This window comes from Girardinichthys multiradiatus, chromosome Y (assembly GCF_021462225.1).
Source record: "Girardinichthys multiradiatus isolate DD_20200921_A chromosome Y, DD_fGirMul_XY1, whole genome shotgun sequence".
NCBI classification, from domain to species: Eukaryota; Metazoa; Chordata; class Actinopteri; order Cyprinodontiformes; family Goodeidae; genus Girardinichthys; species Girardinichthys multiradiatus.
The window spans coordinates 6,414,297-6,430,850 of NC_061818.1; the positions used below are offsets into that span (position 1 = coordinate 6,414,297).

General features: G+C 39.4%; 1 protein-coding gene across 1 annotated transcript; it reads right to left on the bottom strand.

Annotated features, from left to right (window-relative positions):
- Window positions 1-525: 525 nt before the first annotated feature.
- On the bottom strand, window positions 526-15,551 carry LOC124864334 (DNA polymerase delta catalytic subunit-like). Its single transcript, XM_047359091.1, is given in 28 exon segments — window positions 526-665; window positions 748-845; window positions 938-990; window positions 1,127-1,240; window positions 1,677-1,809; window positions 1,916-2,018; window positions 2,107-2,259; window positions 2,379-2,554; window positions 3,577-3,714; window positions 3,843-3,938; window positions 5,169-5,316; window positions 5,557-5,670; window positions 8,271-8,387; window positions 8,493-8,581; window positions 8,824-9,015; window positions 9,109-9,219; window positions 9,315-9,455; window positions 10,118-10,222; window positions 10,337-10,503; window positions 10,614-10,743; window positions 10,913-11,027; window positions 12,019-12,187; window positions 12,387-12,512; window positions 12,712-12,852; window positions 12,989-13,102; window positions 13,275-13,463; window positions 15,406-15,499; window positions 15,501-15,551. Coding segments are annotated over 28 exon segments (3,465 nt in total). The 3' UTR covers window positions 526-577.
- Between the last annotated feature and the right edge of the window lie 1,003 nt (window positions 15,552-16,554).

A 16,554-nucleotide genomic window follows, 5' to 3' on the forward strand; every position in this document is an offset into this window, starting at 1 on the left:
CAGCTCCCCTCATCATCCACTGCAGGGCCCCCCCTTCTCGACCATGCCAGATGGAAAACATGTAAAGTTTCAATTATAAAATTATTTTTAGCTTTTACATCAATGTTTTTTTTTCTAGTAGGATAACTTATGAAATCAAGAACGTATTGCTTAAGACGATATGCTTTGCATGAACTCCAACCCTTTTTAGGTTTGCACCAAAACAAACTACAGACTCAGGGTTTTGTCTTGTCAGCTACTAAACCAGATGAGAAGCTGTGGTTTCTGAGGTCTGAGAAAGAGTGAGTTCTTACCTCTGAAAGAGTTTAGTCTGATTTCATGTTGTATTGGCAAGTTAAACACAGCTGAACATGCGGTTAAAACCGTGTTAACCCAACACCTGTGCATGATCTGAGCAAAAAAAAATTCACTCTACCCAACAACCAAAAACTAGATGTTTCACTTTATTTTACAAAAAGGCACTACAAGTAAATGTATTCATAGAAAAAAACGTTATGTAGGCATTTTTACAGGCACTAAAAGACAGAACATACAGGTAGAGGATTGAGTCCGACTTCGCCTTCAGGATATGGGTTTATCACCATCTGAATCGAGACACTAGCTTGCTCTGGTCATCCAGATCCTTCTGAACCTTCTTCCTCATGTAGAAGATTGGGCAATCGCGGCTGCAGAACAGTGGGCATCAACGGGGTTAGATTTGCACATCTAACAAAGCTAAAAGTCCCCATTATTTTTTTTATTCTGTACCTGGTGCAGAGCACATCTTCATGCAGCGAACCCTGGCAGCGCTGGCACTGAGTCCACAGACGGGAGAAACGCTCCTCCAACGCGTTCAGGTGGAAGATCTAGATGATTATTAAAAAACAAAAACAGTTACAATGGGAAAAAATTTGCTCTCCAACTACATGGGGAAAAAAATAGAAACGTTCTTGCATACCTCTTTTTGATAAAGTTCAGACTCCTTCTTTTTGCAGAAATCACACACAGCCGCTGGAAGCATACAAATATCTATTAGAAAGCTAGAGGTAGTTATGCGAAAGAAAACATTTCGTATCACTTTAACTCAGACGTCATCAATCAAAAACCAAAAAAAAAAAAAAAAAAAGACGGGGAAGCAAAAGCACACCATCAGTCTTGAGCACAGCTTTGCAGCCAATGCAGGTGCTTCTCTTCTGGGCGAATGCCATGAGGCCTCCAACCTTCGAGGTCAACACGGTCTTACAGCGAGTGTGGTCGCCCTCTAAAAAGAGAGAAAAAACAAACGACTCAGACTGCTGTCATTCAGGCCTCTTCTAGAACAGACATGGATGCAGTTTAGGTGGTTAGATATGGTTTAGATCTCTAGATTTTATTTCCTGGTTAGACTGGATTTTTGATCTGACTCAAAGAAGTATTCACATCCCTTCATACCACATTTTGTACCAAGCATAAACCTCAATGTAAAATATTTGGATTTTATGTAGTAGATTAACCCAAAGTAGTGAAGAATTGTGAAGTAGAAGGAAAAGATTTCATAGTTTCTTTTTACCCAGTTGGATAATGTGTAATTTAATGTCAGTACAAAGAAAGCTGTCCAGCATTAGTTACAGAACATTAGTGGACAATCAGTGGATGATGCTGGTGGCAGCATCATGCTGTGTGAACCACCATTCTGAAAAACATATTTCTTGTCGTACTTAGAAGGACACTCTCCGCCTTGGTCTCCCCCAGGATAGGCTCAAATATTCTCAGTAGGGGTTTGGACAGCTGCTGCTCCAGGTAGTATTGTGTGTCGATGGGGATATTGTTCTCCAGCACATAGATCGGGTCCTGAGGTTTTGGAAGAGTTAGGAATAACACCAGATGTAAACGTGTGTGAAAAGGAAAATACAACACACGTGTCAAGCAAGAAGGTCACAGAGAGAACGTTCCCCACCTCTGACTTCATGTAAGCTGCTGCTCCCTTTGCAGCCTTGATGATAACGTAGGGAACTCTGTCACCCAGGTTTGGGGCACTACCTGCATCTCTTTTCCTCATCCTGTGAAAACATCAACATGAAAAGGAGAAATTTCCCAAAAACAGTCGATTTTTCTTAACTGAAATAAGAGGTTAGTAAACAATTTGACCTTTCCGCCAGCTCCACGTGTGCCTGCTTGCCAGCGTACTCCTGGGCTGTACGCGTCAACTCTTTAGTGATGACCAGCTGACTGATGTCAATGCGATTGCACAGCAGGTCTGAGATCACTTCCTTTGCATGATCCACAGCACCTAGAGGATCCCTACAAAAAACAACAAAAAAACATCTAAAATGCAATTTGGCCGTTTTGATGCTTAAAAATAAATGCAATGGAGGTCATCTTTATTAAACTTCTATGCAGCAAGTATATGCGCACTGTACCTGTCAATGAGGATCATTTGTAGACAAGTGTTGATAAGATTGGCCACTAGAGGACAGTTGTCTCTGCGGACTGTCTCGATGCCTTTACAGTCCATCTTGTCATGCGTGTCTGGACTGGAGGAGAAATACAGGCCTGCGTAGCGCTTCTTATTGATCAGCAGGTATGGGTAATACACCTGTGGAGGTCAAAACACCGGTCTTCATTGTAAGAGACCCTTTATGCAACCATTAAAAAAAGGAAAAATATAACAGTGCTACATATTTCAACATGGATTTAAAAAAATGGTATTCTCATTATTCACTGGGTTCCTAATCCATGCCAAACCTATCAAAACTAAAATTGTCCAGGATTGTCATTCAACTATTGTCAAATATTTAAACAGTGTACAAATCAGAGTTTACAATTAATTTAGCTACAGAGGTGAGTCTTGCAAAAAAGCAAAGACTTCAGGTAAGTGGTTGGATTCACAGAGGGATGGAGGGGTGACAGGTCAGTGCATGAGTGGACTGACAGATAAATGACAATGGCTCGCTGACTAGTTTACACATACTTTATATAAAACCATTGTTAATAGGACACTTCTTTTTAAGAAACTCAGATATTTATGGATGAGAGTATATTAGGACAGGGTATCTAGTCTGGAAATGCCTCTTACCTAGTTTTTTTTTTTATACATACCCAAATCTGGAAAATATTTATGTCAGAATTTCTGTTACTTAGCAAAAACCCTTTATACAAAAAAGAAGGCAGAAAAATATTCTGTGCAAATTGAGGCATGCTTATAGTAAAACAGCTAGAAAATTAATAAAGCATGCTAGTAATGTAAGAAGCTATTTAAGATATTAATAAATGCAAACTCTTGTAGATTCTTTAGGAAGTTTGTCACGCTTTAAGCTTTATCCTGACTTAAGAGTTACTTGCATCACATTTATACGCTGTTTTGTTAAAAACAGAAGAGCAGAGGCCTGAATAATGTGAAAGCTCTCTTTTCAAAGCTTAAACATTTACTAAATCATTAGCAGTGGCACAGCTAAAATCTGTCCGATACAATCCTAGCAGGAAAATGTTCTTTAGTGTCAAGTGTTGTCTGAAAAATAACCAAAAGGAAGAAGAACTTTAGCCAAAGCAAACAGCCATTTTTTCTGAAACCATTAGAAAACAAGTGCTGCTCCTAGCTATAATGCGTTTATCTGCTACCTTCTCAAACTCTAACTTGATGGGTGGTGTAAAATGGGATGACACCCATTCAGCTGCTTTCCTCCCAATATCCATGGCTTCCTTTACGGTGGAGACACCGAGTTTGACCATGACGGAGTCTGTGTCCCCATAAACCACCTTCAGAGAGACAAGAGGAAAAAAATATATTACCCCCACAAGTTCAAATTCCACTAGATAATCATTGAAAATACAAAGACAACACAAAATGTGTTTTAGTAATGGCAGAACACAAAGATGTGTCTCACCTTGGCATCAGCTTGGTAGCCGTTAGAAATTGTATATTTGGACTCCACCAGCTGTTTGGTTTTCTCAATCATCTGTCTTCCAAAACCAGTGACACTCTTGAAGAGATAAAAGCAAGCAGGAGAAAGGGTCTTGAGCCTTGTAGCCTGTCTCAGGTGGTGGGAGGGTCAATATAGATACAATAATAAAGAGGTGGTGTGGGGCCAGTAAACGGTACTGAAGGTTTCACCATCGTTTCATTAAACAGAGACTGCAGTAGTTTAGTATTTTCCTTTCAAAGTGTCTGTGGAGTCAGATGTTTACATATGATACCAGATATTTACATACACTGTATATAAAAAGACAATACTCGGAGGTTTACACACATTTTCTTAGCATTATGTAGAATTGCCTTTTAAACAGGATAACCTGGTTTGCTGGACTTTGGTGCATTGTCCATTTGGGAGACCCATTGATACCCAGGTTTCATCTTCCTAGCTAATGACTTCAGGTGTTTCTCAAACGTTTTCAAAGAATGTTTTGTTTTCATGATGCCATTTATTATGTGAAGTGCACCAGTCCCTGCTGCAGCAGAACACCGACACAATACGGTGCTGCCACCCCCATGCTTCACAGTTAGGGTGGGGTACTCATGTTTGCGACGCTTTTATTTGTAACGGCCTCAGCCAGCATCTTCTGCTTCTGGAGTTGATACACACATTTTACACCAAGACATTTAGGACACAAAACTCATCTCCTTCCTGGAGATTATAAACATTACCATGCTGTTTATAAATGACCAGTGGTGGTCCACAATTCTCTTCCTGTTTTATTGGCTGATTTCTTTTTTATTTAATGATGTCACAGAAGGCAGCAGCGTGTTTGAGGTGTTGCCTTAAAATATTTCCACAAGTGTGTCTTGAATCAACTCAAATGCTGTAAATCAGAAACTTAAAAAAGCCATGACATCAACATCTGGGCTTTCCCAAACTGTTTAAAGGCACGTTAGCTTCAGTGCAAGCAAACTTGAAATGTTAGGTTGGGTTTAAAGTCAGACAATAAGGGGGAAAAACAAAGCTTGTGTGCTTCATGCGGAACATGTAAATATCTTGTTTCATCTGTACATCTCCATCTCCACCTGTTCTGTGGTTTCTTATCGTAACCCTCCATCTTTGTCGTTTACCGTTCCTGCTCCAACTTTACATCTGTGTACAACAATAAAAACTGGGCAACAAGCTCAAACTCCACTGAACAAAACCCACCCAAAAAACAAACTGTTCAAGGCCAAGACAGGCTACTCGCCTACAACCATTTCCTATCCGATTCGTCCCGAAATAGAAAGCGCTCACCTGTGAGATCTCCAAGCAGGGCAGTTTGCCCACCTGGGCCCCAGTGAAGCCATACACAGAATTTGCACTGATTTTCAGGGCTAGCTGACGACCATCCAGCACCTGTTTCTTGAAAGGGTCGGTTTCCTTCTTTAGCTCTGCTTTAGCCCTGCAGGGACAAATGGAAATGAACATCAGAACTTAAATATACAGGTAAGTGATAGTCACACCCAGAGGGGACATCTAATCATCTAATGCTGGCATATGTTGCATTCTTCATTTTCAAGAGCATTTCCTGTGAGACTGGGTGTCCTAAATATTCAATAACAGCTGTAGATTACTGCAAATTCTAATGGATACCCTCTGAAGTCCGACCATTAGCGCCTTTTAGTTTTAAAGTGCTTCAAACCTCTTTCGGGCAGACAGCAGGTTCTCCAGGATCTCTGGAAGAAGACCCTTTCTCACAGAGCTCTTCACAAACTGATCACCTGTAGGAGTCCTGATGAAGTCATCTGGTGACAGCCTGCAGACATACAAATGCTATTAAAATCAAATATAGGGATGAAACAATTAATTGCTTTAATCAATTGTTGAAATAATCCTCAACTAATTTAGTAATTGAATAATCGTTAACTGGAGTATACAGACTCAGAAACATGCCATTTGCTGAAAGAACAACCCACTCAGAGCACTAGCTAGGCCAAAACTGTACCAAAAATATATACTTTGTCTGTAAATATGTTCTATCCAGAACTCCTCAAGTGGTGTAGTTTTAGCTTCACCTGGTTCAAATTCTGTAAAAAAAAACATCTCTTGTTAAAGAACCTTTTGCTATCCAATTATGAATCGAAAAATTAGTCGACAGATTAACCAATTCGTAAAATAATCATTACTTGCAGCCCAAAGCAATGCCCAGTAGGCCAGGGGCCTCATGTACGAAAGAGTGCGCAGCTTTCATAGTGAAAGTTGTCGGTAGAGTGAAATTCTGAAACTTGTGGCGCACAAAAAATAATTCAATGTACGAAACTAGGCGATGACATCTCACCGCACACGTAGCCTTCATACATCCCATTTGCAGTGAATTTGGCGTAGCTGCACATGGCGCTTGGATCACACGGTCCCACCATAAATACGCAAAGTATTTATGGCCATATACCGTTCAGGACATCACATTAAAAAAAAAATAGAAAATGACTTAGAAACCAGCCAGTCTGATTGAGGTTTGCTTCCAACACAACTATTATAATTATTACATTTGCACATCACAAATAGGTAACACATTTATTGAATGACAATTCTTTCTATTCACAAAAGCATGCCGACTTACAGATTGGGCCCTTATAGCAATATGAGTGCAGTCCATAGCTCTGATGACATTCAGAAAACAGATGAGAGCCTAAGTTTAGGGGAACTTTATATATCTGAGCAACATACGAATGAGGCCGACCCATTTGGCTGGCATGGCCCGACTCAGGGATGACTGCTAAATACCCGACCTAAATACAGCTCCCTCTGAAAAGCTCTGGTTTAAAAGGACCACAGGATAGTAAGAACTTGAACCGGCGACACACAGTTCGTCCTGGTTGCCGTCTGTAACACTGAGACCAGTTCTGTGCAGAGCTCTGGTTCCTGCCAGTTCCTGCCTTGGGCAACCTAAACCATCTGATAAGCCATGCTCTGGAAAAAAATAATAAAAATTCTCCCTCTGACTTCTTCCATCGAGGATGTCTTCCAGCTGTGCCAAAGCTGCCATCGTTCCATAATTACGCACAACTTTAGCAGCTATTCATGGACATGTGTGATTGTCTCCAGCTTGTCCACCTCAGGAAACATCAAACCTGACTTCTTAGGAATTAATCTGCTGATCAGACACCGTTTTCTATTTCAGTGAGAATGTAAGTGCCCCTTAGATGATTCACATGCATTTTATGCTCCTCAGCGCACAGACCGATGCGCATTTCCATCTACAGGTGACAGAAACGGAGGAAGTTTCACAGTTTACATCCGACTAAGGTTGTTTCCATCATTTTGAGGTGTGTTACGTTATTGTATGAGGCCAAAATCTGATTGTTTCATCGCTCTGGTTTAAACCATAAATCTCAAACTCATGAAATAACATCAGGTTGGATGCTCCATGAATTAATTAAAACTGAATAGTCATATTTCAGTGTATTTAGGTGAGTGTTAGGTGTCTGTAGTTTGTTATTGTTGATTGAAAAAGGTTTCCGTGGCTTCTTCACACTTTTACGCAATGTTCATCTTTGTACATGCCGAGTTGTGCATGAAACATTAAACCACAAGGTTTTGTGCATAAGTACGCTTCGTACATGAGGCCCCTGGTCTGGAGTTATTCATGCCAATTCAGTTAATGACCCTTGTGGAAAGATGCATTAGTAAGAATTTTGTGGACAATTTCTATAAAGCTTTGACCTGTTGAATCTGATTTTTCTTTTCTAAACAAAAACATAAAACAGAAGAACATACATGAACAGCATTCAAAATATTTCTTTATAGCCTGCCTGCAGTAAGTGACCCTTAAATAATTATTTCAGAAGTAGAACAGTTGCTGTAAAACAGGTGTTTATTTTATAAAGTTTTTTTTTTACAGAAATCGAATTTTTTTTAAAACTGTCTTTAGCATCCTTTTTAGCTATTAGCATAACTAGCACTACTAGAACAGCAGTTTACGTGTGTATATTCCTGAGAATGTAATTTAACTCAAGAGTTAAAAACGGTTGCCAAGATTTTCAAATCCAGCAAGTTCCAAAACAAACATTGAGAGCTCAAAAGGATAAAACTGAGAAACCTTGTTGCATCCTTTCTGTTATCTGCTTCAAGTCTCACACTCTCCTAGCCTGAGTGAACTGCAGACATGTCACAAGGTTTTAAAAAATATTGTCCCCTTTTAAATGACTTCTTTCTTTGATTTTGTTTTAAACAATTGAGTAAAACTGGAAAGAACTAGTTTTAAGTCTGCCTTCCTCAATAAAGAACTTCCACACTGAAGAGTGTTGTTTTAATATCTTCCTGGTCGTACTAACAACAGCCAACAGCTACATTTTTGGTTTTTCATCTCTTCCTTGTGGGTTGGAGACGATACAAAAACAGAATGAAGAAGCTTACCCAAGTTTCTCAGCAGAGCCTTTCTGCAACAAGGTGGTGTAGCACAGGTTGTGAGCCATCATGATGGACGGATACAAGGAGGAAAAGTCCAGGGTGGCGATAGGAATGCTGTAGTATCTATTAAAGAAAAGAATGATGGAAACAGCTGAAAAAATAAAAAAATCTGTACCCACTGGAGATCGGGTGACATTTAGTCGCTAAATAACCAGAAGATGGACATACCCTTTCTCTGGCTCAATGACTGTTGCTCCTGTGTAGTCTTCTCCCCCCTCGGTCCTCACAACAGGCATTACCAGGTCCTGTTTCATAGCCTTGAAAGCACACACACCTACTTTTTAAGTATGTTTTAAATGCACTGACAAAGCATTTATGTACCCGTTTCACCTGTACAGTCAGGTAAAAAGATTTATTATTCATGAATGAATCCATGCAATTATGAATACCAGCATCCCTCTTTCTCCTTTTCATTGAATGGCTCATCAGGTTTTTGGTTATTAATTTATTTAGCACCATATAACCAATACCAAGTAATGTTTCAGTTTGCATTTCTTACCTGTCGCAACAGCTGAGAGACCACTTTGATCTGCTGTCCTCTTGAGAGCAGGTAAGTGAGAGGAACTCCCGTCACTCTGGCCATCTCCATGTAGTTAATCACGCACATCAGTTTCTGCAGCAGACGGAGCGGTAGGTAGGCGTCTTTCAGGCAGTACACTGCCAAACGACGCCGTGTTTGTTCATTTCCATTCTGATGTGGAAGAAAGAGGGTGGAAAACGGCAATGGCAATATTTTATATTACAATTAAAAAGAAGACCAAAAATGAAGAAAACTAGGTATTACCTGCAGATCAGTGATGATGGAGTGTTGTACATCCTCCTTCTGTTCTTGCAGAAAATGGAAACTCACGGCGTTCAGCGTATAGGAGCGCAACTTGTAATCCCTTAGAAGAACCTGTGGGAGACACACCAATCTATAATATTCGACACATTTTTACCTAATCAATAAATGTATATATTAACTGCATAAGCTACATAGCAAGTTCTGACCTGCAGCAGATCAAACTGAACTCGGCCCTCCATGTTGATGGTCTTGTTCTCCCTGCGTCCCATCTGCTTACTCTGGAAACTTGACTCTCGCAGAACTGATTGGATGCTTTGCATTCGGCCCAAGTATGGAAAATGATCCACCTGAACAAAAAAAAAATAAAAAGGTATAAAGTCGAGGAAGAAAACTGAAAAGTTTTAGTCTGACCAGAATAGAAGTTTTTCATTGGATTCTTGCAACATGTTATAGGTGTTAACATTTTATGAATTCAGATTATTTGTATCGCACCAACTCACAATAAATGTTTTCAGGATATTTTACAAGACAAAATGATTCAGTTTATCTATTGAAATATATAACCCAGGTTTCCTGCTCAGGTTGAAAATCAAAATTTCACTTTCTCAAGTCAAAATCCCAGACGTCCATGGAAATACAAAGATCATTCCAAGCTCTTTCAATCCGTGTCCAGACCTGGAAAAAAACTTGACAAAATTCCAGACTTTTCCTGTCTGCAAAACTCTGATAATCAGGGGTGCAACGATCAATCGGCCGATCGATCGATCGACCACGATTTCCTTAATTTTGGGAGAACGGTGATCAGCCGATAAATGCGACGTTTCATTTATATTTGAAAGCACCAACTTATGTGCAGTTAAAACAAGTTTGCGTTGTTTCACGGGTATTGTTCAATGTTTTTCAAGAAAATAGGATTGGAACTTTGAAGGTGTATTGTGAGCTTATAACACCTGACAGTGTTATTTAAAAAAAAGATTGAAAGGGCTTTTTAAACGGGATTCTATCTAACCTTCAAAGCAGCCGCTCTGTTGAGCAGGTAGGGAAAATCAAAGTTCTGGATATTGTATCCAGTGATGATGTCTGGGTCCACGGTCCTCAAGAACTCTGCCCAGCTCTGCTCAGAAGAGAAACAAAAATATATATTTTAAAATAAAAAAATAAATAATTAACACAGTTTGAAATCTGCTGCATGAGTTTCTTATTCTCCCTTCCTGAGACAGGCCGCTACCTGAAGAAGCTTTTTCTCCTGAGTAAAGCATAATATCTGGGAGCCAACGATGCTGGCGCAGGACTGGAGGGTGAACACTGTGCGAATGAACGGCTCGGTCTCACCCTGCCGTAGGACCATCGAGGCGATCTGAATCACTGGGTCTTTATCTGGTTCAGGGAAAATTCCTGGACAAAAAAAAAAAAGAAGATAAAAAAAATCGGCATCAACATGTATCTGACTGGGTCTTTGTCTCACGATTTAATAATGTAGAAGAAGGCCTAGAAAAAGAAATGACCTTTTCTTCCTGCACACTCTATGTCAAAGCTAAGCACCCTAAGTGGAGCGATCTTCTGCCATTCTCCCTCTGCAGGGTGACTTATGAAGTCTGTCCATCCGACATCAACTTCATACTGACACAAAGAAACCTGCCGGACAAATACAAGAGGTGGCGTAACACAGCTGTTTTACTCTGCTTACAATACAAAACCAGAAGGAAGGGAAGTGAACGACAAATCTATGAAGCAAGGAAGCAACACAGGTGGGATCAGGAGGACAGAAATGTAGATATATTGATCTAACAAAAACAACACCAACCTTGCTTGGGGTCTGAGAAACTGGGTTCACTGAGCTCTTCTCTTCACGGACGCTGTACTTGCCTTTGGGAAGTTCAATCCAGCAGCATCCCACTACATCACTGTCCACCATAAACCTGTGAAACAACAGCAGGATAGCTAGACTGCAAAAAGAAAGCTTGCCATATCATTTAGTCCCTTTACAACCACAAACAGCAATGTTTTTCATTAGGATTTTGGGAGGGTTACAACACACAGAAATGGGAAATTGCAAGGTGGATGGGAAATGATGAATGGATTTTATTTCCAACCAGTAAAATCAAAAAAATGTGCCATGCATTTGTATGTAATGCTTTATAAACTCACCGTATGCTATAGTTATGGCAAACAAATCTCAAGACTGAAATTTTTAACCATTAATTTTCATAAATTAGCTCAAGCTCAGTCAGATTGGACGGTGAGCCTCTGTAAACACTACTTTTTAGGTTATGCCCTAAATTCTCCACCCATATTAAACATGAATATGCTTTAATCTAAACCACTCTATTGTAGCTGTGCCAGTATGCTACATGGTCTGTGCTGAATTGTAAATGGGAGCTCTAAACGCCCTCTCTATACTTGGTTGTCTTATGGACAGAGTCTTCCACCTGAGCTGTGGATCACTGCAGCTCCTCCAGAGGCATCTTCTCTGATTCTCCTTACCCAGCTTGTCAGTTTAGGAAGACAGCCATGTCTTAGTAGGTTTGCATACATAAGGTATTTGGTCTGTATAATTGGGGCTCTGAATACAAAGCATGCCAGTTTATTTATTTATTTTTTTAATCAATAAGAGGAATTTTGAAAGCCATGAATCCTTTTCCGCACATCTTACAATTATGAATAACTTTGTGCTGGTCTATCACATCAATTATACTGAAGTTTTGGGTTGTAAAGGTACAAAATTTGAAAGAAAGGTGCCTTTAAATTGTTTACTCTCCTGGCTTATATAGAAATACAGAATATATTTATTTAGTTGTGATCTACAGACAATAAAAGTTTTTTATACAGCAAACCTTATTAGGAATTTTAGCTAATGAAACCTTTTAACACCTTTTCTCTCTTTTTTTTTTTTTTAAATAAAACACCTACCTGATTTCAAAATCTATGTTAGCTTCATAGGCCTGGTAGCTCTGGATGGGAAACGGTCCAAACGTAAAGCCCTGTTCAAGCAGGCGCTTTGCAGGCGCAATGAGACGAGGCATCGCCATTGTTATCCGCAAAAAATCCAGACTGCGCTGCCCATGGTAGCCATACATGCCTTTGGTTGAAAGAGAAGAGAAGCTTGGACTTACATTTGTTGTTAAAGCACATTGTTATAAAATAGAAAACAGAATACATACTACCCTGATACATGCTTATTAATTTATTATGGCGTTCATTTATTTATAAAACAGTCTGAGATCAACGATCATGATAGCTGGTGAACTTCTTTAAAAACCTAACTTCTATGTACTTACTTTCTTTGCGACAGATGTCCACAGCGAGCACTGTGACAGAGATATTGTCCTTATTGGAGCGCATGTCCTTAAGAACAACAGAGTTCAGCTCTCTTTTAAATTCACCAAGGTAATTAGATGTGAATCCTTTAAAAAAAAAATAAAGATAATAAAAGAAAATCACACACATACAGTAAAGATTTTTCAAGACCCATTAGCATCAGTCACAACACTTTGCACCTAATAAGGATAAACCACAGAGAAGTTTGACAGCTTAAGTATTATGTAGTGCATGAGATACACCTTAACATATAAACCACAGTTAAAAATAATGTCAAGGACTCACCGCTTGGTGCAGGAACATAGAAGTAAGGTGCAAAGCCGTGAACATGACAGCACACACTGTTGCCACTGTCTGTTACACCAAACATCCTAATGATTGGTACTTTTCCCTGTGACTGGCCAGGCATACCAGCTATGGAGCCACCTGCAGGAGAGAAGAAAAAAAAACTACTCAATCATTTTCATCTTACATAACTTCAACTGTCTCTACGGGTAGATCTATCAAACTTATAGGATGTCCTTGAGTTATCTAGATCTATTTTATTTTTCTTAATACTTACCCAGGTAGTAGTCGAGATCAATTTGCTGGAACACCAAGGTATCAGAGGATGGGTCCAATGAGGGGGCGTTAGGCCTCCTCCAGCGAGGGTTCTGGTCTGCTGAGAAAAGGTTACCTGACAGGACAGGACAGGTAAGGCAGCATTAAGACTAAAGGACATTAAATATTAGAGCAGTAGATATAGAGCTGTAATTAAAGAATACCTGAGGTGCCATGTGATGTTAAAGTTTTAGAAACTTATGAAAGAAATTTACAAAACCTCTGCTTGTGTGAGGCCCAACACTCACCCACGGGAATGACATCATGTCCCGCCTGTCCCTCCATGTCATCCATATCGATCTCTACGTCATCAAACATTGACAGTTCTTCCTCAAACTGGGACGGACTGTCCTCCCATTCGTCAGTCGTTTTACCACGCTTGGCCTGGGATGCACCACCCATGAGAGGGGCACCATTGCGACGTTTGAACTCCATACCTGCAAATGGTTTATTTGAAAATAAAGAGACTGTAAATTGAACCAAACTTTTTAGAAAAGAGACAAAACACACTAAACTAGCACATAAAAAAAACTAAAACTATAGATGCCTTATTGTGTGCAGATTCAGAAAAATATAACAACAAATACTTGAACTTTACTTAAAATGCAGAAACACACAGCATAGGCATGTTAGAGAGAAACAAACAAAAGGTCACCCAATAATAAATAGAGTCCATCTGTGTGTAATTTCATCCCAATATAAATCCAGCTGCTCTGTGAATGCCTTAGAGGATTGCGGGTAAGTCTAAAGACCTAGACAAATATGCCAATATGTTTAAAGAAACATCTTGCAGAGCACTGTTCCAACATAATCGGAGAACAAAAACAGTATGGCACCACTGCAATCCTACCAAAGAGAATGGCATCTATTAGCTCTAAACTCCACAAATCTGGCATTTTGTTGGGAAATGGCAAAAAGAAAGCCATAGTTGAAAGAAAGCTATAAGGAGACCTGTTTGCAGTTTGCCACAAGCCATGCAGAGCGCATACAAAAACATGTAAAAAAAAAAAAAAAAGATCAAATGAGGCCAAAGCTTAACTTCTCAGTCTACATGCAAAAAAACTAGGAATACAAAACATTCATAAGAAAACATGGCAGTGCCAGTATTATGCCAGTGGACGTGTTTCCTCAGCAGAGACAAGGAAGGTGGTCAGAACTGTTAGGAAGACACACTATAGTGCAAAAAGTATTGGGTCCCGCCCCAAGATCAGTGCATTCCGGTGTTCCAGTCATGGCTGCAGTTGTGCAAGTTTGGTGTGGAGAAACTTGATTGGCACACAGTCCTTCTTGAACAACTTTGGGATGAATTAGAGCAGAGGCCGTAATTCTGGTTTTCTCATCTAGCCATGAACATGCTCTTAAATCTTGAGAAAGATGTTTACAGAATAGTTAAAGTTGCTATTGCTGGCAATGGTGGGCCCATCAACAAATTGGACCTTATAGATGAATAGGATGGGATAAATGTTCCTGTGCATGTAAAAGCAGACAGACAAATATTTTTGGCAATATAGTGTAGATGGAGCTAAATACAGGGCAGTTCTGGGAAGACCTGTCTGAAGGTGACTACAAACTGGGGTGGAGGCATACTTCAGCAGGACATTAGCACTGCACATATAACCAGAACTACAATGGGTTAAGTTAAAGAATATTCAGTTGTAAGGTCCAGTAAAACAAATAAATAATAGAACTAAATCAAATTGAGAGTCAGTCACAAAACTTGGAAACTCAAAACTGACTGAGTCTGATCTATTTAGCAAAAATTCAGGCTCTAGATAAGCAAAACAACCCAAAAGACTTGCAGCTGAAAATGCAGCTAAAGGTGGTACTATAAAGTATTAGCCCAGGGGGCTGAATACATGTATGCCAACTGAATGCATGCCAACGCTTCAAATTATGCACTGCTTTGCATTGGTAGATCACAGAAAATTAGAAGAAAGTACATTTCAATTTTTGGTAGAAACATGACAAATTTGGAAAATTTAAAGGAGTGTGAATACTTTTTTAACGCACTGTACCAAATAATGAAGTATCGACGTTGAAAGCTTCACCCAACACATTAATGATTAATGTAAGTTATAATGTATACAAGTTAACCTCCACTGCTTTCAAAAGCCTAAGACGCAGTCGCAAATCAAGGATATGAATTTAGCATGTTAATTTAAGCACACCGAGCACAATAACTTAACAGTGGGACACGTGGTTTTTTCGTGGCAAATTCGATGGCAGCTTTTTTCCTTGTAACAAGCTATTAAACGTAGCTAGCAAACGCGGATATAAACACAGATATGATGCCTCTAAACTACGTAAATGATTACGTTCGGATAAATCTAGCAAAACAGCAAGCAGCGGCCGACGCGTTTATAATAATGGTATAAATACCTCTAAGCCGTGTTCTTCCTCCACAAGACCCTTCTGACAACAGCTCCCGCCACTCTTTAATTTGTAAGCTTTCGCCGTTGAAAGCGCGGAAAAAAATGTCCAGTAGGTGCTAGGTCTGAAACTAAAGGCATCGACAATGACGACATAAAAATGGCGGAAGTTGGAGTACCTTTATCGCCTTTGCAGAGGACGCAAAACTACACTTGTCCGTACCTTGTTCAAGAAAAACACAGTGTCTTTTTGGCAAATTTACGTCACACCTATCCTAACCCTCTCTTTTATTTGATGACATGTTAACCCCGGAAGAAGTAATAATCCAACTTTCATTCCAAATTTTCGCTCCTATCGCTAAAAACTAATATTTGGATAGATAGATAGATAGATAGATAGATAGATAGATAGATAGATAGATAGATAGATAGATAGATAGATAGATAGATAGATAGATAGATAGATAGATAGATAGATAGATAGATAGATAGATAGATAGATAGATAGTTGGTCTGAAACAGCAAAACTATGCAGATATAAATAAAAAGCCAAAAAAAAAAAAAAAAACAACAACAAAAAACAACCAAACAAAAAGAACCAAAAACCGAACAAAGCAAAAAGCATAGTTTGAGTTTCTATCAGGTGACCCATTTTTATGCACTTCTGTCAGTCCTCTACAAAACTACACTTTTGGGCATTTTGGGCTGCATCTTTTAGTCAGACATCATCCTATGTCTGATGTCTGACTAAAAGATGTATAAAAAGATGTATGAAATGTTATGTAAATATTAAAACACTGATCAAAATTGTTGCTAAGTATCCATAATAATTTTGTGTGTTTATGCATGCAACATTCTGCAGTATTACCAGCCTTGTTGGGGCAGTGAGGAGGTAGTTAACTTAGCATGGCCTTGCAACAAGATCCTTCTGTTTTAGCTCACACAACTTGTCCTACATCTTGTGCCTTTTAACTTTGATAATAAACACTCCAGCAACGGTCATGGCAAGACCTTCAGAAAGCAGATATCTGTTCTTAAAATAAATATGCTTGTACAATGGGTTTGTTTTACTTACAGAGTTAGTCGATTCGTGTTGCGCATGCTCTGTCACACTCCTCATACTCTTGATTTCCTCCCTATCTCCCCTCTGTTCCTAATA